This window comes from Bubalus kerabau, chromosome 19 (genome assembly GCF_029407905.1).
Source record: "Bubalus kerabau isolate K-KA32 ecotype Philippines breed swamp buffalo chromosome 19, PCC_UOA_SB_1v2, whole genome shotgun sequence".
In the NCBI taxonomy this organism is placed as follows: Eukaryota; Metazoa; Chordata; class Mammalia; order Artiodactyla; family Bovidae; genus Bubalus; species Bubalus kerabau.
This window is the reverse complement of record NC_073642.1, coordinates 56,860,761-56,884,438: the sequence shown is the minus strand read 5'-3', so window position 1 is coordinate 56,884,438 and position 23,678 is coordinate 56,860,761. Positions and strand designations below refer to the sequence as shown.

Below are 23,678 nucleotides of genomic sequence, written 5' to 3'. Positions count from 1 at the left end.
TTCATTTTCCTATCTCTCTCATCTTAGTAAATGCCATTCAGTTGCTGAAGTCAGAAACAAGTTTATCCTTCCTTCATCCTCTCTGTCCATTCAGTCCTTAAACTCTTAAGTCTTCAATGCATTCATTTATCTTCATTTTCACTTCTGTTGGTTTACTAAGCTACCATCATTTCTTGCTTGGTTTATTGCATTCATCCCAGATCTACCCAGCTAGAGTATCTTTTTTAAAATGAAAGTCTGATCATCTTACTCTTTGTTCATTAACTTCTTGTGACTCTCGACTATCTCTTCAGTTTCATCATTTTTGTTCTTGGTTGATTCCAGAATTCCTTAGTGGTTCTTGTACCTCAGTCTAGTGGTAACATCTCCACAATCTTTTGTGAATGGTCATTGATAATGCACTCTAGTGGCTCAAGCCGTTTTTTCTTATTGAAGATTCATATAGACCATTATATCCTAAGGACACTTTTTCTATCCTCACGTTTATTTTATCTGGAGAAGAAATAATTTTCAGCAGATTCTTTAATTCATTGGTTCTCAAGGTGTGATTCTTAAACCAGCAGAATGAGCATAACCTGGGATCTGATAGAAATGCAAATTATGAGACCTCCATCCCAGATCTGCTGAATTAGAAACTCTATGAGTAGGTACCAGTTTTAATAAGCCTTCTGGATCAGATTTTCTCTGTTTAAAGGGCAAGGTAGTAAATATTTTAGGCTTTGTAGACTACACTGTTTACTGTTTAGCTACTCAGTTCTGCTGTTGTACTGAGAAAGTAGTCATAGACAAACAAATGGACGTCGTTCTCTTCCCAGTAAAATTTTATTAACGGGGTGGGCCAGGTTTGGCAGTTGTCTGTCAGTGCCTGCTTCAGCTGACTCTGGTGAACCATGACATTTGAGAGCCGCTGCCTTAATAGACTATAGAAGCCTGTGTTCTCGAGACACAGATTTTCCTTAACTTGCAAAGTTTATTTCTGCTATATCATTCTACTCAGTTGTGTTGCATAAATTAACCTGTTTAGTTGTTGCTTTCCTTCTCTTAACAGGTGAAAAACTAACATATATGTATTTATGCCTTCTTCATGTTTTCTTTGCTTTCTGCCCCATACAGTTGTTTCTACAGCATATTCCTCTAGATTTTGTCATTTGGAGTTCTCCAGTAGAGAGAGATGAAATTAATGAATTCAGGGTGGTGCTGAAAGTATCTGTTATTCACACAAATCTTGTTTCCTCTTCACTTTTCTGAGATGAACAGCCCCACCCTGCACACAGTCTTTTATTAGGCTAGTATTTAACTCAGACCTGGACTCAGTCTGTTACTGTCAGGCTTGGGTCTTCTTTAAAATTCTCAGACCTTTATTATGCTTTTCCTTAGTCTGTAACACCATAAATTCTTCATTGTCTCTTGGGACACTAGTAGTACTTGTATACTTTTCTCTGTAGTAACATTCCTGGGAATCCTGCTTACTTTGTTGTTCTTTTCTGATATAGTTACATAGTTCATGTTCAAAATGTCATTTCCCAATGACTTATGACCCTGACTGCACATCTTTTATGGTCTTCACATTCTCATTTTCTTTATATCCAGATTGACTTCTAAGATTTATCCTTTCTCCAGGAAAGCTCTTTCTTCTAGCTTAGCCTTGTTTCCTTTTAAAATTTTCATTCTCAAATTGCTTCTGTTCTGAAAGCAAGACTGAAACATACTTGTCAAATATTTAAGAGTTTCACTTTGTTTCCCTAAGCAGATCAGATTCCTAAACACGGGCCTTTTGGATTACCTGTTCAGTCTTCATATTTGCGAGTTCACTCAAGAAGATACCATTTTCAATACAATTACAGTCTCTCATCCCTTTTCATTTGATTTTGTAATCAAATGCCTACCACATTTCTATAGGTAAAGCCATAGCTTGAATATTAGGAGTCTAAAGCTGTGGTGAGATCTTATGTAATTTCAAAAATCCAGAGCCAACTTGAGACCATGCCAGGTACAAGCTGTGAATGTGCCTGGCCTCCTTTTAGTGGTTCTGCCCACTGGATTAAGGTCAAGATGGTGTCACCTTGCAGCATATTTCAAGACTTAGTTCAGGTCTTCTTCCCTTCTGATATTCATCAACATCTCTTAACCATTCTAAGCAGTTTAAGTTTGTTGGTCATTTCATATGAGGCCTATTTTTTCCATCCCTTTGCCTTTCAGTTTGGCCTTTTGAGCTGGTTTAATGCCAGTGTCAGATTATAGGGCCAAGAGAGCAAAACTCATTTCATTCTGAAATATGTCTTTGACCTTTTGTAAAAAGTTTCTTTTACCTTAAATTATATTTAATTGTGAAGACTTATAAGTTAATTTTTTATAAGTAGAGTCCCCTACACTGACATAAGGTTGGGATTTATGACAAACTTGAGAGCTTCTAGGGGATCATGAAAGGTAAAGGTCTGTATGTGTAGAAAGAAAAACTTCATGGTTTGGTTACTTAACTATAAGCAAGTATTCTTAGGGCATAGCTCTACTACATATAGGTTGCAGTTACTTTTTGTGTGGTTTTATTTTTATGTGGGTGCACTTGTTTCCAGCTCAGTTTTTCTTAATCATATTTTTCTTAATCATATTTTTGGGCTACCAACCAGCATTTATAGCAAATCAGTGACCCACTTTGGTCCAAAGCCAGTTTGTACATGCTCTTTTCCCTTGGTTTCTAAATTAACTGATATTAAATATTTTTCTTATTGCTTACAGTGATACATATTTTCTATGGTCACAGCATTTGTTAGAATTTTACTTAAACTTTGAAGAGTTTAATGGATGTACCATAGCATAATGCTAGGAATGTTTCGGGGGGTTGCCCTGGTCTGTTGATGAATGGGTGTTTTACCATCAGGCTTCTTTATTATGGGTCTGCAGGGCACTCTTAAGTCACAGTCACCGATACTTTAGCGGATGTTAGAATGTTTCCATTGCTGATAAACCTTGTATTCATGAGGAAGCTCATTACATTTCTGAACTTTGAACTTCCTTCTTTAAAATTAAAAGTGTGTATTATTTATAGAAATGTGCTTAGAAAAGCAGGCATTTGTGTCAAGTTTGAAGAAAGTTCTAATCTTGAAAAGCATCATGATAGTTTTGTATATACCATTAAAAAAATGGTATAGTTTTTGCCATTTAGATTTGCTTTGATTACACTTCTTCAGCTATTACAAATATTGTTTAATAGGTTCAAGGAAAGGACCCATCAGTGGACATCACTCAGGACCTTGTAGATGAGTCTGAAGAGGAGCGTTTCGATGATATGTCATCACCAGGTTTAGAATTGCCATCTTGTGAATTAAGTCGTCTTGAGGAAATTGCAGAACTTGTGGCGTCATCCTTACCTTCTCCCCTGCGTCGTGAAAAACTTGCACTAGCACTGGAAAATGAGGGCTATATTAAAAAGCTCTTAGAGCTTTTTCACGTGTGTGAGGATTTGGAAAATATTGAAGGACTGCACCACTTGTATGAAATTATCAAAGGCATCTTCCTCTTGAATCGAACTGCTCTTTTTGAAGTTATGTTCTCTGAGGAATGTATCATGGACGTCATTGGATGCTTAGAATATGATCCTGCTTTATCACAACCACGAAAACATAGGGAATTTCTAACAAAAACAGCCAAGTTTAAAGAAGTGATTCCCATATCAGATCCTGAGTTGAAACAAAAAATTCATCAGACATACAGAGTTCAGTATATACAAGATATGGTTCTCCCTACCCCTTCAGTCTTCGAAGAAAATATGTTATCAACACTTCACTCCTTTATTTTTTTCAATAAGGTAGAAATTGTTGGTATGTTACAGGTGAGTTAGATTATTCTTTTTTTTTCCCTCTGCTTAAAAAAAATGCCTGTTGCCTTCAGCAAAAATTTTCTGTTCCTTTAGGCACATAAGTTGAATTTTATTTTTTGTCTAAAGGTATTTACTCTGGTGATATTGCAAGAGATTATAATAGATAATACTGCGGAACACATAAGGTTGTGTTTGGATTAGGGATGATAAAGGTGATTTTTTTTTTAATCTAGCTCAAAGAAATAATAGAGAAAGGATCTTAATGAAACAACTGAATGTAGAATTTTAGGGATATTAAACTATCAATTAGGCATAAAACCGAATAGATTGGAACAGGAAAGAAAAAACAGAAGCCAAAAAATATGTCATTAAATATAGAATACAAATTCTATAAAATTTGGAGAACTCTGGGGTAATTATTTACTAAAGGTCTAGCTTTAGGGTCAAGAGAATATAGCAGAGGTTGGCAAGTTACAGCTGCGTGTCTCCCTTCCTAAAGGCATGCTTTTGTAATGGATGAGAGTGTGGGGAGGTTAGACTTGCATTTGAGTTTCAGCTCTGCCTGTTACTTAATAACTGTGTGACTTGGGCAACTTTCTTAACCTCTTAAAATCTTCAGCTTCCTAATCTTAAGGTTGGTGATATTAGTATATACCCTATAAGGTCATCTGAAGATTAAATAAGATGCATGCATGTAAAAGCATTGAACGTGATACAAGACTGTTGAGTATTATTTTAAATATCTGTTAATCGCCTATTAAACGTAAACTCCAAATTTTCTTTTTATAGTATGCCCAGTCTCTCAAGTGTGGTGTGTTAGGGTGCTTGCATCAGAATTACCTAGGATGCATCCTGGATTCTGCACAAAACACACAATCCAGATCTCTGAGCTGGCTGGTAATCTGCATTTGTAGCAGCCCCAGAGTCAGACAATTTCTCAGTAAATTACCGCATGGTGCGTGAATTAGTCTAGTCCAACTGAAATATGTCTTCATAGTGCCAAGATTTGTGAGTTGCACACCTCTTGTGTGCTTTGTTCCTACCCAGAATATTGTAACAGTAACATATATGTGATGTGATTTAAAAGCTATAAGACCTTACCCCAGATCTGTAAATAAAATAATTATTTGGAACCTGGATTTGTTATATTAAAAAATGAAGCAAATAAATGTCAGCAAGAGCTGCTTGGTAGCATATGTTATGAATAAAACTGTAAATATAATTTTTGTCTTTTCCTTTTTAGAAACCTATATTTTCAGTGATCCTGGTTTTGTCACTATATATATATATATATATATATATAAAATACATACGTACACACACACACACACACACACGAATTCAAATAGAAAGGTCAGTTTTACCAAAACTGCTTTTCTGAAGCTAGTGATAAGTCCAGTTCATGTTGACTAATTTGACCTATTTTTCATTCATTTAAGACAAATAATACAGGCAATACAATTTGGTAACTACAATAGTATTCTTCTACATAGTGTATTGTGATTGATAATGGAAGAAGGAGGGTTCTGGTACTAATGTTCATTTGTTCTTGGCTAAGGAACTAGTTTTTGCCAGCCACCTAACAGATCCTTTGTTCTGGTGTAGTTTTGATTCCTGGTTTCCCTGGATAGTCCCAAGTGCTACTGGTCCTTTTATTTAGCTCCACATGGTTCTCGTTTGTTTTGTTTCACAGGGATCCGTCACTTGTTTTTCTTGGTCTTCAGACTGGTAAAATGCCAGTTTTACTCATTAAGTATGAATAGTTTCAAGTTAAGTTTTGTCTCCTTACAGTATGCTCTGTAAAATGCTGACTGGCGGTGCTGTAGTCCTTCTGTTCTCTTGTTGCTGAGCATTTATATCCAAAGTGCTGCTGTGAAGAAAGAAGAGTTTTACAAATTTTTTGACAGGGAGTAATTAAAGCAGGTTCTTATCCACCTTGTACATGGTCATAAGCCTTACCATTGACTGGTTATATTCTGTGTAATACTGTGGAGCATTCTTAATTCTCTATACTTCGCAGCAGTGCAGAGATTGTTTTCTAATCATTAGATTTTTAATTGGGATATATTATATCCGAGGTGGATCTTGATATTGGATGCCATTTGAGGTATGGCTTATGTATTGTAAAAGTAAAGGTGGGAATAATTAATTTAGTATCACAAAATGTTTCTTGAGCGCTTACAGTAGTGAATATGGGGTTTATAAACGAATGGAAAATAACTCATAGGCATAACTGTAGGGCATGTATTATTGAATTTACTTCTACTTGATATGGTAGTATGGAATTAAAACAAAATTTTAACTAAAAATAGTGGCAGAAAAAATTGAACAGGCAGTCAGGAAGGCTCTGCCCACCTCCCTGCTAACTGTGATTGGGCTTTGGGTAAATTTCTTAATCGTGTCTCTATTATAAAATAGAGAGGTAAGAATAAGACAACATATGTTATTTCCAAGTTCTGTACTTTTAAATTTTACATGCTCAGATTAGGATCCTGTAGAGTATCATTTGACTCATTTTCAGAATAATTTGATTGTTAAATTATTGTGTATGTGGAAATCTTTAAATAATGTTTCTTTAAAAGTTCTGAATTTAGCTTTTTAAGTAATTGAATCATTTCTGTTTTTAAAATGTGAAGGAAGTTTTAACTTCATTTGAGAGGTTATAGAACCTTAACTTCGAAGGTTAAGGTTATGAAACCCTATGAAAACGATGAGTGTAGAAACCATGTTTGTTTTTGTAAATAAAGTTCTATCTAAACACAGCCATACTCATTCACTGACATTGCCTATGGCCGCTTCCTACGATAACAGCACAACTGAGTAGCTGTGGTAGAGAATGCAAAGCCTAAAATATTTATAATGTGGCCCTTAGGAAATAGAGCCTTGCCGAAATACAAAGGATATCCTTATATGCCCAATTTATCCTTTATAGTTTTTTTACTTTTCTTTTAAAAAACAGCATTGCCAATACCATCTCTCCTTTTCTATTCTATAATAGTATCTTAAAAGTATAGTCTTAACTATTAGCATAATTAAATTTATCCTTTGATTTCACAGGAAGATGAAAAATTTCTGACAGATTTATTTGCACAACTAACAGATGAAGCAACCGATGAGGAAAAAAGACAAGAGTTGGTAAGAAATCTGATATTATGAAGGGCGTGAAGCTAAAACAACATACCTTTTATAATTACTTAACCCTTTTTCTTAATTTCAGGTTAACTTTTTAAAAGAATTTTGTGCATTCTCCCAAACGCTACAACCTCAAAACAGAGATGCTTTTTTCAAGACTTTGTCAAACATGGGTATATTACCAGCTTTAGAAGTCATCCTTGTAAGTTTATTTCTCCTTATACTTAATTGCCATTATATTTTTAAGCCACAAAATACTGTATTTTTTTATGTAACATGCAACTATTTGATTATAGCCAATATTTAATATAAGTTGTGTGTTACATAAAGTTAAAAAGCTATAAAGTCCTAGTATTAGATAGCCTGTAACACAGTACTGAAAGGACACAGGAATTTTCCATATTTTAAATAATTTGTTAACTTTGCAGCCTATTCATTGAAATGTTAAAGTAGAAAAATAAACAGGAATAGAAAGTATAACTATCCACAAAACAAGAACTTTACATATGGCAGAATTTCCTTGACCTCCCTTTTTTTATTATTATTATTTGTTAGATTTTTGGATTTATATAGGTGCAAGTTCCATGTTTTTATTATTATAGGAGAAATAAGTGTTTTTTTTATCTGCAGGGCATGGATGATACACAGGTGCGAAGTGCTGCTACTGATATATTCTCATACTTGGTTGAATATAATCCATCCATGGTACGAGAGTTTGTCATGCAGGAGGCACAACAGAATGATGATGTAAGTAAGAAGTTAACAGAGCAAAAAATAACCAACAAGGTAAATATTATTTGCGCTAACAGTAAGTATACATGGGGAGCTATAACTATATTTATTATTCATTCTTAAAGATTTAAATAATTAATGTTTGAGAAAAGTATAGCCATAATATCATGACTTATTCTTCTCCTAAATTGACTCCTGTCTCAGTCCGTAAATTGTTGTACAGCAGTTATTTGATAATGCTCAACTTAAATTTCTTTAAAAGTTTTTGAGATGAAGTTTCTTAATTCTGAAATTAACCTGCTGTGTTGTGCTGTTTAAATCATTTAGTCAATAAATCTCTTTGTGGAATTATGAATAATTTCCCTAGGAAAACATTGTCTTTGTTAGGGAGAGAGTCTCAAAATCAACAGGAATGATGAATGCACACACACCCCACCTCCGTCCCCTGTAACACCCGTCAGTTTCAGAGTCAGTGAGAGTGTATCCTGGTGATGTGAAAGGTGCTTCCAGAGTCTGTGGTACATGGCGTGTCTGGAAGCACCGAGTGTGTGTGCTCTGTTTTCAGATAATTAAACCAATGATCCTGAGTTTTTATTTCCTCCTTCCCCTGTAAAATCTTGAAAGTACTTTGCTACTTAAAAATAATATACTGCCCTGAATTCCTTCTTAAAGGGATGAGGTAAAAAAGACACCGCTTAGAAAAAATATATATGCAGAATTGCACCCTATCATATTTTTACAAAATAGAAAATACTTCTTATTTTTTAAAAAGATCTTAATGTGTTGTGATGTCAAAATGAAGTGGAATGCCTAGAAACTTGTATATTTAATAATTTTAAAAGAAAATTATAATGTCAGGGTAGGTGCAAGAAGTGCCAGATTGAACTGTTGAATATTATGTTATATTTTGCTTTTATAAAATAGTCCTATCTTAAAAATCTAAATAAACATACAGGTGATTTTTTTTTTTAAGGACTATTGTTGTTAGCCCTGTAAGCCACTAGTTGAACACACATCGATGTACTTTATTCATGTGCTGTAATCTTCTTGATTCCCAGTCTTGATCATCATTTTCATATACTGTCTGCATTTTCTCCTTGTCTGTCCTACTACTGCATATATAGGCATGAGTGGAGATTTTCTCACTGAATCCCTCAGTTTTTATTTACTCCTTGAGCCACGAAAGCCAATCATAGTAGAGGATCAGGAAAACAGTCAATTTTCTACGTTATTTGGAATATCTATATTTGTTCTCCTGTGTGCTCTCTACATAACATTCTTATTTCCTCCAATTTGAGACATTTAGGTATCAGCTATTTTTTCCTTAAATTTGTTTTAAATGGAAACTTTACATCATTTCCATAAATGGAGAACAGATACAGTTACTATTTGCCATAAATAGAAGCAATCTATAGCAGTGAAAGAACAATATTATAAATTCTAGCTAAACATTCTTTTAATCAAGAGGATTTAAAGATAATAGAAAAAGGAACTTTCTTTTCGTTTTGATACTGTTTGTGTGATGTGTCTGTACCATACTTAGGGAAACTGCTCACTATCCTATTCAGTCAGTCGAGTATTTGGTTTGCAGTTAACAAAATACAGGTGCATTACAGTAGCATGTGTCATAGTATGTGCTCTTGCCATTCTCTCCTATAATAAGTGATCCTTATTATGTGCATTTTTCTCAACAGGATATTTTGCTCATCAACCTCATCATAGAACATATGATTTGTGATACAGACCCTGAACTTGGAGGAGCAGTCCAGCTTATGGGCCTGCTTCGAACATTAGTTGATCCGGAAAACATGTTGGCTACTGCCAATGTAAGCCACGGGCATTTTTCTCTTTTTCATGCTAGTATAATTTTTATTGCTGGGAGGAACCAGTGCAGTTAAAGTTCATGAAAGTGTTCTTGATTCCTTAGAAAACGGAAAAGACTGAATTTCTGGGTTTCTTCTACAAGCACTGTATGCATGTCCTTACTGCTCCCTTACTGGCAAATACAACTGAAGACAAACCTAGCAAAGGTAAGATAATATAGGTTGGTAGTTGAGTTCTTTGTTCTTGAATTCTGAAACCCCAAAAGTTGGTGTTAATGTGTATTAGTTGCTCAGTCGTTTCCAACTCTTTGCGACCCCATGGACTGTATGTAGCCTGCCAGGTTCCTCTGTTCATGGAATTCTCCAGGCAAGAATACTGGAGTGGGGTAGCCATTCCCCTCCCCAGGGGATCTTCCCAACCCAGGGAACAAACCCGGGTCTGCTGCATTGCAGGCAGATCTGAGCCAACAGGAGGTCTAATAATATATTTTCAAAAGAGGTAATGTCAAGATAAGTTTCTTTTTTTTAAGTGTTATAATCAGAGATAGTGGAACTCTGAAAGAAGATGCCAGAGATAATTTGTTGCTCTCAGAGTTTTAAAACAATTTTTTTGTTAAAGCAATATTTTGTGTTTAGTGTGTATTTACATATGTGAAACAAATGGAAGTAATTATTTGAGGATTGATTTTAAGTTATTTGTACTTCACATGTGTAGCTAGAGCAAAGCTTGTCCTCAGTATTAAACTTTTTTTTTTTTGGCATTGAGGATTATTCCAAGTTAGGATTATTTACTTCTGCATTTTATTCCTTTAGCTTGTGTGTGTGTTGTGTGAGATTTAGAAAATAACAGTAGTTTTAGGGTCTACATTGAGAAATTCCTTATTGAAGCTTTGACAATAAGTAATTTTGTCATATAAGTTAAATACGCTATATTGATAATTTATAATACCACTTAGAAAATAAATGTTAATTTACCCTTTTTTATGACTCTGAAAGTAAGTCTTAGGAACACAATATATAGTAGGTAAATCTTGAGGCTTTCTTCCAAACCTACATGTTTAGTTCATCAAACATTTAGTGAGAGCCCTCTGTGGGAAAGGCACTGTGCTAATCTTTAGGGGTTAAATGAAGGAAATTAAAAAAAACTGTGTAAAATACTTTTGGAGGCTTGCTGCCTGGTGAGGAAGATAAACCGGTGATTAGATTATAATGCAGTGTGGACTCAGTAATATGGAGTAAAAGGAGGCACAAATCAAGCACACGAATCAAAGGAGCAGAGAGAGCAGTTCATTAAAGCTGGATGATGTCTGGTAGGACCTCCTGTGATATCTGCATCCGCTGAGGGACATGGTAAGACATGGTAGAGCATTCTCATGCTTCGGAATAAAGCAGATCTAATAGATTTGTATCTCAGTTGCCTTACTAATAACATTTCACACCTGGGTCTTATGACACTAATTCTTCAGAGTTGTTTAAATTAGATGTGAAAATGGATGTGAAAATGGAAAGCACAGTTCTTAGCACATGGTAGGCATTCAGTAAATGTTAGTTTCCTTTTCCTTAATTTGAACATATTTGGGTTAATAGAAAGGATTTTATTTGATTGGAATTTGGGGGGAAGATGAATGTAAGCCATTAAGTATAATTGTGTTTTGTTCAGATGATTTTCAGACTGCCCAGTTATTGGCATTGGTATTGGAATTGTTAACATTTTGTGTGGAGCACCATACCTACCACATAAAGAACTACATTATTAACAAGGACATCCTCCGGAGAGTGCTGGTTCTTATGGCCTCGAAGCATGCTTTCTTGGCATTGTGTAAGTGTTGCTTCTGCTGGATTACTTATTGTCTCTGTATTATTGTGGTATCTTTCAGTCTTGTTGCCTGAGAAGAAAAGATCACTGATTTCAGGAAACCTAGGTTCTAATACTAAACTACACTGATAATGTACTCTTGCCACATTTTGAGCGGTGATTTTCCTGATTCTTCTTTCTCAGTATACAATAAAGATATATTAAAGTATTACATTATTAAAATGACACCTTAAATCATTTTATTACCTTATTTATTTTTTACTTAGTATATATTGCATGACAGTCACAAATTAGACACTCTTGTGAGACTAGAATCTCACACTGCCATGAAGAATATATTCATAATTTGGAAAACATAGCCAATAGTACTAAGTTTCCAAAATGCGTTTTTTTCTAAGTTACAGACTGCCTAGCACAAATGTCTACAGATGGTCCATTCATTAATTCCACAAATGTTTTCCCCCTTGCTTTACTGAGACATATTTGACATCCAGCTGTAATATATTACATTGTGTTACCTCAGATATTTTAGAGCAAGGGTAACAAACCACAGCTGTGGCCAAATCCAGTCCGTGGTCTGTTTTTGCACAACTTGTAAGCTGAAAAATAGTTTTATGTTTTTAAAGCATTGTTGAAATAAAAAAAGCTACAGAGACCATTTGTGCCCACAAAGCCTAGAATATGTGTTCTGTAGACCTTTATGAGAAAGGTTTGTTAACTCTTAGAGCAACAAGTCTTTTAACAAGGCTGTTTTAGTTATACGTTTTTCAAAAATTGACTTTCACTGTATTCATAAAACCCTAGTTTACTGAAATGAAACATGTTTCTGAATTATAAATAGATTAATCTAGCATGTTCTTGATCATGTAGCAGTCAGCCTTCTTTGGTAAGTTGACACACCAATTTTAGGGTACACTAGAGGTTCAGTAAGAGATGTTTGTTGGTAACTCTTCTGGCTTTTTGGTTTTTATGGGTAAGTTTGGTTTTGTTGGTATATAAAGGCATTGTAATCATCTACTAGTTAGAGGCCTGAACATAAACATGTTTTTGCTATCTTTTTTTACTTTCATTTTAAATTATTTTGCTTGGGAATTCCCTGGTGATCCAATGGTTAGGACTCCACACTTTCATTGCCAAGGGCATGGGTTCACTACCTGGTTGGGGAGTTAAGATCCCAAAAGCCATGTGGTATGGCCAAAAAAAAAAAAGGTTTTGCCTAATTAATTTTTAAAACATCCTTAAGTTTAAAAACATAAGGATATTCCTGATGTTAACTTGCTGTGTCAACATTTTATCTTTAAAACAGTATTAAAAATAGAAAGTTGAATGAATTTTTCTTAGAAGGAAACTTACCAGGGTGACAGTTGTTAAAGCTGAATTAGCTAGTGTGCATTCTGCAGTGTGTGCTGAGAGCACATGTGGTGCATATAAAGAAGGGCTTTTAAACTCGTACTCATTTCCCTTATAAACCTACCACAGGAAAAGTGGGAGTCCCAAAGCAAGCTGAGAGGGAGTTAATAACAAACACCTCTGAATTGTTCCTTCACGTCTGGAACGTCTTATTTGAGTGCGGGAAAGGGAGTTTGAGCAGATGGGACAGAATGGAAAAACTGAATAAATAAATACATTAATTTTGTTTCAGTAAATTTAACACCTATTACCACGTTTTATTGATTCTAAGATATGTATTGATACTCATATCAACTTGAGTCTTAAAATTAATGACATGTTATGATTGGTAGTTTTTTTGTTTTGTTTTCTTAGTAGTAGAAAAGGTTTTTTGTAATTAGTGGCATCTTAGATTTGATGGAGTATGGTACATACCTGGTATTAGGATAAAGATGATTAAGACCTAGACTCAGCTGTCAAGTGGCTCAGAGTTCATTAGGAGGAGATAAAACCAAAACAACAACAGCATTATATCAAGGTGTTTTTGGATGTATAGTGAAAATGACTTATTCTACCTGAATGAGGCAGACGAGGGAAATCTTGTAAAAATGAGTAAAATAAGTTGTGTCTTGATCATGAGAGAGGGTGACATTCTTGGTTGAGTACATAATTCAAATGAACAAATGTTAACTGTGATGTGTTAGTGGTTTGGTATAGGTGGAATATGTGAGTCTAGTGGAAGAGTGGCAGAAAAGGAAAGGCCTTTTCTTTAGTCCTTCATCTTGTTATTTTGCTTAGAGTACTGCAAAGAAAATGTCTCACAGTTTGATGAGAACTATGAAGAGAACTGTGACTAATTAATGAGTCTGTATTACAGGAAACTAAGCATGCTCGCAAAAATCTTAAGTTTTGTTTTATTAATATTTTCCAAACTAAGTTAGGCTATCATTGATTAAACCTTACTCTTTCTCAAGTAATTCTCAGTGTGGCTCTTTCCAGGATTGAGAATGAGTAGCTTCTGAAAGAAGATGCCAGTCATTAAGAAAGCATTCTTTAGAACTGTCTATATAGTAGGAATTTTTATCAAGAATTTCTAAAAGAATTAGCATAAATTTGAGATTTAAGGTGTTTTCAGTCTTAGAAAAGAGTACATTGAAATATTAAGTATGGTTTGTTTTTTAAGGGAAGTTTTATAAGTAAATTTAGATGCCCATTTGTAAAGACAAAAGATTGCTTAAATTTTGAGGACTTTGCATTTTTTGTATCTGCTGGTTCTTAATTTTTTTCTTATATTTAAAGACAACATAAGTCTGTGGGTGAGAACAGCAATTCTTACCTAGTCCTTATACATTAGATATGTTTGTGTTGAGTATATACACATATACACACCAGTTTTATCAGTCTTGGCCTTTTCCAGATTCTTGGATTTTACACTGTAGCTTTTTAGCTCATACCTTTATGATGTTTGATTGTTTTTATTTAAAGTATGAAAATCTATATGAAGAATGAAGTAAAGAAAACTTTTGTGGTAGATGATTCATTAGTATAACTAATGGTGTCATTAGTTACATGTGAGGCAAAAAGTTTCACACTTGTATCTATAAGATCTCATGTTGTATAAGGTAAGATTTATTATTTCAGAGATGATTATTAACACTAAGCGTTAAGAGATCCCTGGCATGCTAATGAAGGTTAGAGATGTGAGTGGAAGCCAAGTGCCATTTTTACATTGAAAATCCTACAGTTGTGCTAATTTGACTTATCCCAAAAGCTTTCTCTACTCTCCTTTGAGCAGCTTGACTTCATAGAACTCACTAGTAAATTTTTTAAAGTAAGTTTTTATTCAAGAACAAGAATAGTGTTTGGATATTTTTCATACAAGTTTCTTTTGGGGGAGAGGTATGGGTGGAAATAACAACTCTTAATATAAATATATAAGGGCAAATGAGGAGCAAAACAAAAAAGCCCATTAGAATCACATTCTATCCACCTTAGCAGTTTCTGAACAAAACTGCTGTTGAGGAGATGGCAGTGGCACCATATGCATACTCTGTCTTAGTGAATTCTAGAAAGGGAGTTCTTTTCACTTACCCAGGAAATGCATGCAGACCACGGGGTTTAGCCAGTGTGTGTTATGGTAGGACACAAGTCTCCAAAAAGCCTGCAAAGTTGGAGTAATAATTTTTAAGATAATAGCACTTGCCTTATTTACTAAAAGCTTAAAATTTGGCCTATTAGCATGAGTTCTGATTTTTATTCTGACAAATGGAACTGCCTAAGTTCCTCTGTCAAGCAACATTTAAAAAAAAAAAAAGGCTCTCAAAACTCATTGTTAGGCTTTGACTTATTATCACAAAGAAAGATGACGCTTATTGTTTAAAATGTTTTATTTCACCATGCTTTTGTATTTGAAACTATATAGTAGTTTAAAAATACTTTTAAACTATTTTGAACTCCCTGCCCAGTGTGTCTCTTTAGTAAGAGACACTCTTAAATAAGCTGGATTGTTAAGGCAGTTTATACTCAACTGTACCTAATTGGGCATTCACTTGTGGACCTCTTTTCTGCCAACTAAAGAAAAATTGAGCTGCTTTACTCCTCTGCCTTCCTACCCAGAAACCGTGTCAGCATGGTTGCCTGGCTACCTGCTCATGAAGGACTTGATTAATAACAAATTGGCAATTTAACGAGCCACTGCCATGATCTCCAAAGAAACCAAAATACAAACACAATATTTAATCTTGCCAACCGAAGACGATGTGACTGCATGAAGTGAGTATGCTTTTTTGAACTGTTTACAATAACTGGGGCATTAACTTACTGATAATTACGTTTAGGTGAAGAGGGCTTTGTTGAAGTCTAGCTGTCTGAGTATATTTGGATCTTGATGAATGGTGACTTAAGTAACTCCCCATACTTCAAGATGTAAATATACCTTTTAATCTGTAAGTTAAAGCCTAATTAATTGTAAAAAGGAAAACTAGGGAAAAAAAGCATACTCGCTGCAGCAAGCATAGAGGACCACATTTTAAAAGCATCCTCTAAATTGATTCCTAATCTATGGAAAGGCAAATTTGGGGTCCTACAGATTTCTGTGGGTTTATGGCATTTCTGCAAACACATCAAAATACAAACCAATGTAAACCCATTAACCCTGATTTAAAATAATAAGAGTGTCCAAAAATAAGATCAAATTATAGAGTGGATTGCCCTAATATTTCTTCTATTGTTCTGAAGGTATATACAAAAGGTTACATTTGGAATTTTATCATTTGCAGTAGTATGATAGGTTAATTCATTTATTAGCCCAATCTTATTTCTTACTTCAGATATAAAATATATCTTGGTAATTAGTAACTTAATTCCAGAATTTTTCTGGCTAAGACTTGCGTTCTATGATGACATACACTGCTTTTAGAATACATTTTTCTGATAACCCTTTTGTAATCTTTTAGGTTCTTACTTCTGGAAGCAGTAACTTACTACTGCATGAAGAACTATGTTTATTAAATAGTTTTGGTTTATTTTTTGTAATTCTAAAATACAAAAATATGGTATGTGATTTGAACAACAATACCTCTGTGTTTCAGGTGCTCTTCGTTTTAAGAGAAAGATCATTGGATTAAAAGATGAGTTTTACAACCGCTACATAATGAAAAGTTTTTTATTTGAACCAGTAGTCAAAGCATTTCTCAACAATGGATCCCGCTACAATCTGATGAACTCTGCTATAATAGAAATGTTTGAATTTATTAGAGTGGTAGGTTCTATGCTTTTTAGTTAGAATTTTTATTTTGTTTGAGAAAATCTAATAAGCATTATTGGTATTTTGGCTTTTTTGAGATTATATTTGGAGAGAATTTCTGAAAGGAAACCAGTGTTACCAAAAGCTTATGAGAGATTCAATTCCAACTAAGAAAAAAATAAAATAATCTCTCTCAGCAGCTATGAATCCTTTATAGAATAGTTTGAAAACAGATATAATAATGTCGTGTTGGTCATTTTAAGAAAGTGAAATTATAGTTGACATAGTGTTTGGATGTGTTTTTATTTTGTTTTTGACTTTGAGGTTTTCTGGATTTTTCTTGACGTTTCTCCATGTTTCTTAGCGAAAACTTGATTCTTTGATGATGTAGTATGTTTGCAGTTCTCAAACACTGGTGTGTGTCTTAATTATCTGTGGCATGTTTTTTTAACACATTATGGTAAAATATACATAACAGAATTGGCCCTTTTAACCATTTTTAAAGGGTGCAGTTCAGTGGCGGTAAGTGCATTCACATTGTTCTGCAATCACCGCCATCCATCTCTAGCACTGTTTTGTAGTGTGATTTTACAGTATACTTGCTCAGCCCAGACTTAACTGAATGAGAATCATCTAGGGTGGAACCTGGGCATTTACTTTGGAAAGAGCCATGGATAATTCTGAGGTGCACCAAAAGTTGGGGGATATGGAAGTAGCCACATTTTCATTTGTCCCTAAGATTGGATAATAATTTTATGAAATTACTATTCTGGGAGAGTTTATGAGTTCACTGCAGTTAAGCCTCATATTTTGCTAAATTAATATTTTCCCTATCGTTTTGTATTATAATTCTTTTTACAGGAAGATATAAAATCATTAACTGCTCATGTAGTTGAAAATTACTGGAAAGCACTGGAAGATGTAGATTATGTACAAACATTTAAAGGATTGAAACTGAGATTTGAACAACAAAGAGAAAGGCAAGATAATCCCAAACTTGACAGGTAGATTACTACATATTTGAACCTATTCAGGTTTATGGTGGCCGCTCTTTTTTGTTTGTGTATTATTTAGCTTAGCAAGGGAGGGGGAAATAAACAGAAGTTGTATTTTTCTCTAATGATCAATGTAAATGTTTTCCTGGCAATGTTAGGTGGATATGACCTGTAGACCTATCTCAGGCATATATATCCAGTTAGACAATGCAAAAGAAAAAAGCAAAACACTGATATGACAGTAAGGCTATTTTTTGTGTCCAAAGTAAAATCAGATTATTAGTTTTTCTTTAATGTTACAAATTATTTTAATGAAGTTGTATACCTTTTTCCAAAATACCTGAATTCACATACTTGTGGTATATTTTTAAATCCATAAATTAAGACTTGTTAATTCCTAGTTTAATAACTGATCTGTGACAGTACAATTTTGATAATAGGGATTTTGATTCCACTAATTAACACTAGATATGGAAGAGTGTAGTGTTTTGTTCTGTGCTGGGTAAAATCTGTTTTGTTTTCTTCTTTTTCCCACAGCCTCTATGTCTGTGAATCTGTAATATTCCATTAATCTATTAAGACTGTAATTTGGGACAATATTTGAAGACTAAAAAAGTCTTTATAAGTCTGTTCATTTTACTCTTCTCTTTGCTCACAGTATGCGTTCCATTTTGAGGAATCATCGATATCGAAGAGATGCTAGAACACTAGAAGATGAAGAGGAGATGTGGTTCAACACAGATGAAGACGACATGGAAGATGGAGAAGCTGTAGTGTCTCCATCTGACAAAACTAAGAATGATGATGACATTATGGATCCAATAAGTAAATTCATGGAGAGGAAGAAATGTATGTTGAAAAGATGGGCAGAGAAAAATGAAGGCTTTCTCACTCTAGGTTTATCCTTTTTTTCTTGACAGTCATTAGTATCTACTTTGTGTCACACAGATTTTAAAAGACTCTTGCTTTTATAGACTGTGGATTAAATAGCTCTGTTGTGAAGGTATAGACTAAATTTCCTTCATCTGACTTGCGTAAGATATTTCAGGAAGGGTAGAACAATGAAGGTTTCCTTCCTTTTCTGGATAAGGACGCCTAATATTTTGCTAAGCTTTGTTCACAAACCGAATTTCAGTGTTGCTGTCTTGCAAAGGAGTAAGCTAGTTAATTATTGTGTTTTAGTGCCACCTCATTTGGAGGTATTTTAAAAGATGAGTATGGGTGACAACTATTGACAATATTCTCATTTTTAGTAAAAGAAAGTGAGGAAAAGGAGGTGCTTCTGAAAACGAATCTTTCTGGTCGGCAGAGCCCAAGTTTCAAGCTTTCCCTCTCTAGTGGAACAAAGACGACCCTCTCCAGCCAGTCACCTGCAACAAATCTGCCTGGTTCTCCAGGATCACCTGGATCCCCAGGGTCTCCAGGCTCTCCTGGATCCATCCCTAAAAGTACATCTCAGACGGCAGCTATTACTACCAAGGTATGTTCCAGCTTTCTCAACACTAATTGTCATGACTAAGACTCCTTTCAGTTACTGTCTTTTGGAACTGATTTTAACATTTGTGAACTAGAGAATAATTCTCCCACCAGCAGCTGAAAGATTTCTGAAAGTTTTTACAACCCATATAGAAGTTTGAATATATTCTTATTTTGGCTGTTTGCATTTTAGAACCTTAGGCTCATACTTGTATATGTCAAAACATTTACAGAAAGTTTACTATTTTATCAATTTTCCCAATTAATACCCAGGTAAAGACTTCGTGGGGAGAAGATAATTTAAATATCTGGACATGCCTTTTTTTTTTTTTTCTTAAATCAAGGTTTATAAAAAGCAATTAACTGTCTACTATCACAAACATTTCATTTAGGAAGGATCAAAATTTTACCACCAAAATACGAGACAAACATAATCTCTGAATAAAAACCAATTTTTTTGGCCACCTTATGTTTCCCTGGACTAAGCTAACACAGTGGCATTTGGGATTCATTGATGTACAACAGGTCTGATGTGAGCCACGGTGGTTTCTGGTGAAGGAGCAGGGCCTGGATGAAATGAGGAAGGAACAGGGCAGAATCACTTTCCTAGCCTCTGAGAACCTGTCTACCCTCATTTCTACCTGTCTACCCTTATTTCTAGTGGTCTGTTTATTTTCTGTGGTTTTAATTTTGATACTGTTGAGACTGTGTTAAAAAATTATAATGCATTAAGTCTTAAAACTTAAATTTTGAATTTTAAATTCAGTACTTAGTATTGATCTCCTGAGTGGTTTGCAAGGATCATGTGAAAGTGTTAAGTTTATCAGTTGTGTCTGACTTTTTGTAACCCATGGACTATATAGCCTGCCAGGTTCCTCTGTCCATGGGATTCTCCAGGCAAGAATACTGGAGTGGGTTGCCATTCCCCTCTCCAGGGGATCTTTCCAACCTAGGGATCGCGCCTGGGTCTCCTGTATTGCAGGCAGATTTCTTTCCCATCTGAGCCACCAGGGAAATCCCATCAACTGCTTAAAAATTTATCATGGAAAACTTGGGAAATATGTAATAAATTTCAGCTCCATACAGTCTCACTTCCCAGAAATAACCAGTTTGTATATTGGGGTGGGGGGATGTCCTTTACTCAGACTTAAAACACAAGTATTAAAAAACGTAGTCTTTTCTTGAAATAATTCTTATTTCTGAACAGGGAGGCCTCGTGGGTCTGGTAGATTACCCTGACGATGATGAAGAGGACGATGAGGATGACGACAAGGAAGACACTCTGCCGTTGTCAAAGAAAGCAAAGTTTGAGTCATAATAGTGGCAACTGCCTGTGATCAGTACCTGTCGAGAAAACTGGTTCTCTACCCCTCCCCACTACAACATCTACAACAAAGCAGTGGTTTCTTGTGAATGACTGACACACCGATCAGCTCACACACTTGACTTCTGCTCATCAAGTGCCAATTCAGTGGAGCAGGAGGAGGGGATGTTACACATTTAGGGGAAAGACTTACGCCTTTGAGCTCTCCAGCTTGGACCACACATTGCCCTTTTCTCAGGGAAGGAAATGGAAACAAAAAGCCAACAGGGCAGGGGGTTTTGTAAGTGGAACTCTGGTTTGACTGGTCAGTTGCTACAATCAGAGTATGCTTTCTCGGACCATGTTTGAGACTCAGAAGAATAGGCTTTTCTGCCATAATTCTTCACTAGTTAAGAATGCCAGCAGTTTCTTTGTATAAAGAGACCTGCCTTTAAAATCATACATTCTGAACATTTTAGTCAAGTTACAACAGGTTTGGAAAACTTCTTTGGGGGAGGGGCGAATATAAAGTTTCCTCTTTTTTATCTGTTCCCTTTGCCCTTCAAACTGCAGATTTTTTTAAAGTGGGGATTTGTCCCTACTTGATTAAAGATTGAGTGGAATTCTAGATGTGGTCATTTGTGTCATAATTTTTTTGTTTCATTTTGATTTTTTTTTCTTCTGAGTGTATGCTTAGTTGTTGAGTATATATATTTGGGACCATTAAAATTTTTTTTGATGTAATATAACCTAACGTTGTGCTGGTACCTGTTTTACCATGTGTAATTTTTGTTCTACATTTCTTAATTTGTTTAGAGTTTTATGAAAGATGGTATAGTTTTTATTGACAAAAGCAAAGTAATCTTACAACTATGTGCATACAAAAAGCAATACTATTTTGTGACTAAATATTTTATATTAAAATTTACATCAGCAATTGTCTTGAGAATTCAGGGAAACAGAATGGAATTTAAAATTTCAACAGTTTTGTTAAACCTAGAAACGTGAAATTAGTACTCCAAAGAGATTCTGAAATTTCATATCTGGGGAAAAATGATGGTACATTAAATCAAAATTGAGGATGAATGATTTAAGAATAACATACTGACTTTTGAATAATAAAAGTGAAGAGTAAGAGAAATTGTATTAGTTGTATTTTTCTTTTTTTTAACTGCTCCCTTTGGAATACCAGTTGGAGTTGTAATTGATGGTTCCTAAATAAATACCTGGCCAGAGGACCATCAGATACCACCTTATTAACAGTATTTTTTTAAATAGGTTCTTTTTATTGTCTTAGGTGTGCTAAAATTTTAAGGAAACATAAATATCTCAGTTCCACATACCTTCACTTTTTTCAAGTGAAGATTTTAGAACTTACGGAAGAATGTATTTGCAAATGTGAATAAAAATTCCTATCTAGGAAAAGGATACTATTTTAAGTATCACACACTTTAACTGGATAGTCCAGCGAGCACTGTGTGCTCCGACCTGCGTTCCTTTGCTAGCGCTCAGTACATCGCGGTACCAAAAACAGGTTACACGGAACAGGTGAGCAGAAAACCGGAAATCATCAACTTGCTACAGTCATGAGAGTCTTATTGTTGACTAATTTTTTTTTTTTTTTTTTTTAATGAAACTTTGGGTGCATTATAAGAGTTAAGTGTATTTCACTACAGTATAGAGATACTTCTGGGTCACAAGTTCTGGCAATTAATAATTTAAATCAATTTATGTTGTAAATAAAGAGAACAAAAACTTAATAGGATCTAACTTAATTATATTATGTCTTCCTTTATTACCTAGAAAGTCCATGTGAAATGTCTGTTCCTTAAACGTACAGTTTAAACTGATCTTTCTGATTGACTCATGCAACACTTGTCTTGGTATTCTGGGAGTTCTTGGGTGGTGGAAAGAACCACCCCTTATTTTCATGAATTGTGGTCCAGTATATTAAAAAAATGAAAAATGGGTATTAACTATCGAGCTTCAACATTTAAGAGATGCCCTTTCAATGATGCACAGGTTGGTTACTAAAGCAGAAACTTCATACAAGTTGCTACAATAGGAGAAAAAAGTTTCATGGAGGAAGACTATTAGCAATAAATTACTAGAAAAACATTTGACACAGTTCCACTTGACCCAAAAATCATGCTTTTGAGTATAAATACTATCTTGATAACCAATGTCCGTATAATATAAGTATTCACATATTTTAATGATACCTATTGGTTCTTTTCCTCATTTTATGAAAGGGAAAGCACATTTCACCTCTCAGTGATTACCTAGCAATTTCTGGGAAAAAAATAACCTATAATTGTTAAGAGAAAACACCTTGACGTCCATCTTGTCAAGAAATGTTACTCGGCATTTTTTTGATAGAATGAAGCCTGATGGGTTTTCTCTGCCTGATCATACTCAGATTCTGCGTGTCATTTTTTTTGGAAGGCCAATGTGCAACTCAGTTGTGGAAATGAAGGGGAGGCATGGAGCAGTGAGGAATGTGTCTCTTTTTTAATTCTTAATTTAAGCATTGGCCTTTGCAAAGCTGAGAATAGCAAGGAGTTTACACTGGAAGATTTCTTTTAAGTGGAGATCTTAAAGTTACCAACCTCTAGTATTTACCATATCAAAAATTCCTCTGGGGGAAAATTTAGGACCTTCAAAATCCTTATATATGAGGTTGTATTAACTGCCATAATATTTCGAGCAAGAGGATTATAAAAACATGTTTATGGGATGGAGTATTGTCTACCATTATAGGAAACATTGACACATGAAATGTGGCAGTCATCAGTATACTGGGGTACTCAATGCTAGATTAGTTTGATTTTTCCCTTTGGCCTTAATGATTTATCTTGGCCCTTTTGAAAGGAAACTAGAGACTCTCTTCAAATAGACAAATGTGCTAACTGCTGGAGTCAGATGTCTTGGTCCTTAAAATAACTTGTTGGAGACATAACTTTCCTTGACCTTTTTGCTCTCATAAGTTAAGATCTCCAAGGGCATAGTGATTCCTTCAACATGATGCTAAATGGGCTTAATTTCTTTATGTTCCCACCGTGGTGTAGGTCACATCCTATCACAAATTCAGTGGACCCTATCCAGTTTATATTACTTGACACCTAGGCAGCATTGGCTACTATGCATTATTTTCCTGATACCTTATTCTCTTGGCTGCTCTAACATCATGTGCTGTAACATTACTGACCTTTCTACCGTCCGATAGCTCCCTACTTGACCACTGCTGCGATTCATCAGGGTACTCATCTTCCCAGTTTCCATCAAGCCACGTTACTTTTATGTCCCTATCCATTTGTTCTGTGCCCTAAAAGACTGCCTGTCATATGTGTCTTTTTTTTTTTTTTTTCCTTTTGAACTTTTTTTTTGTATTGGGGTATAGCTGATTAACAATGTTGTGATACTTTCAGGTCAACAGTGAAGGAGCTCAGC

General features: G+C 34.8%; 1 protein-coding gene across 2 annotated transcripts in view; it reads left to right on the top strand.

The window, feature by feature from the left end:
* Window positions 1-20,856, top strand: part of PPP4R3A (protein phosphatase 4 regulatory subunit 3A) — a 34,562-nt gene extending 13,706 nt beyond the window's left edge. The window contains exons 4-15 of one of the 2 annotated variants that reach the window (XM_055556362.1): window positions 3,212-3,829; window positions 6,875-6,952; window positions 7,035-7,151; window positions 7,580-7,696; window positions 9,376-9,507; window positions 9,609-9,711; window positions 11,165-11,323; window positions 16,300-16,469; window positions 17,316-17,458; window positions 18,108-18,298; window positions 18,703-18,929; window positions 20,133-20,856. In XM_055556362.1, coding sequence (XP_055412337.1) covers window positions 3,212-3,829; window positions 6,875-6,952; window positions 7,035-7,151; window positions 7,580-7,696; window positions 9,376-9,507; window positions 9,609-9,711; window positions 11,165-11,323; window positions 16,300-16,469; window positions 17,316-17,458; window positions 18,108-18,298; window positions 18,703-18,929; window positions 20,133-20,243 — 2,166 coding nt within the window. In that variant the 3' untranslated portion in view covers window positions 20,244-20,856. Of the gene's footprint in view, window positions 1-3,211; window positions 3,830-6,874; window positions 6,953-7,034; window positions 7,152-7,579; window positions 7,736-9,375; window positions 9,508-9,608; window positions 9,712-11,164; window positions 11,324-16,299; window positions 16,470-17,315; window positions 17,459-18,107; window positions 18,299-18,702; window positions 18,930-20,132 lie in introns of both variants that reach the window. The other variant, XM_055556361.1, reaches the window with a different exon arrangement.
* Window positions 20,857-23,678: the final 2,822 nt, after the last annotated feature.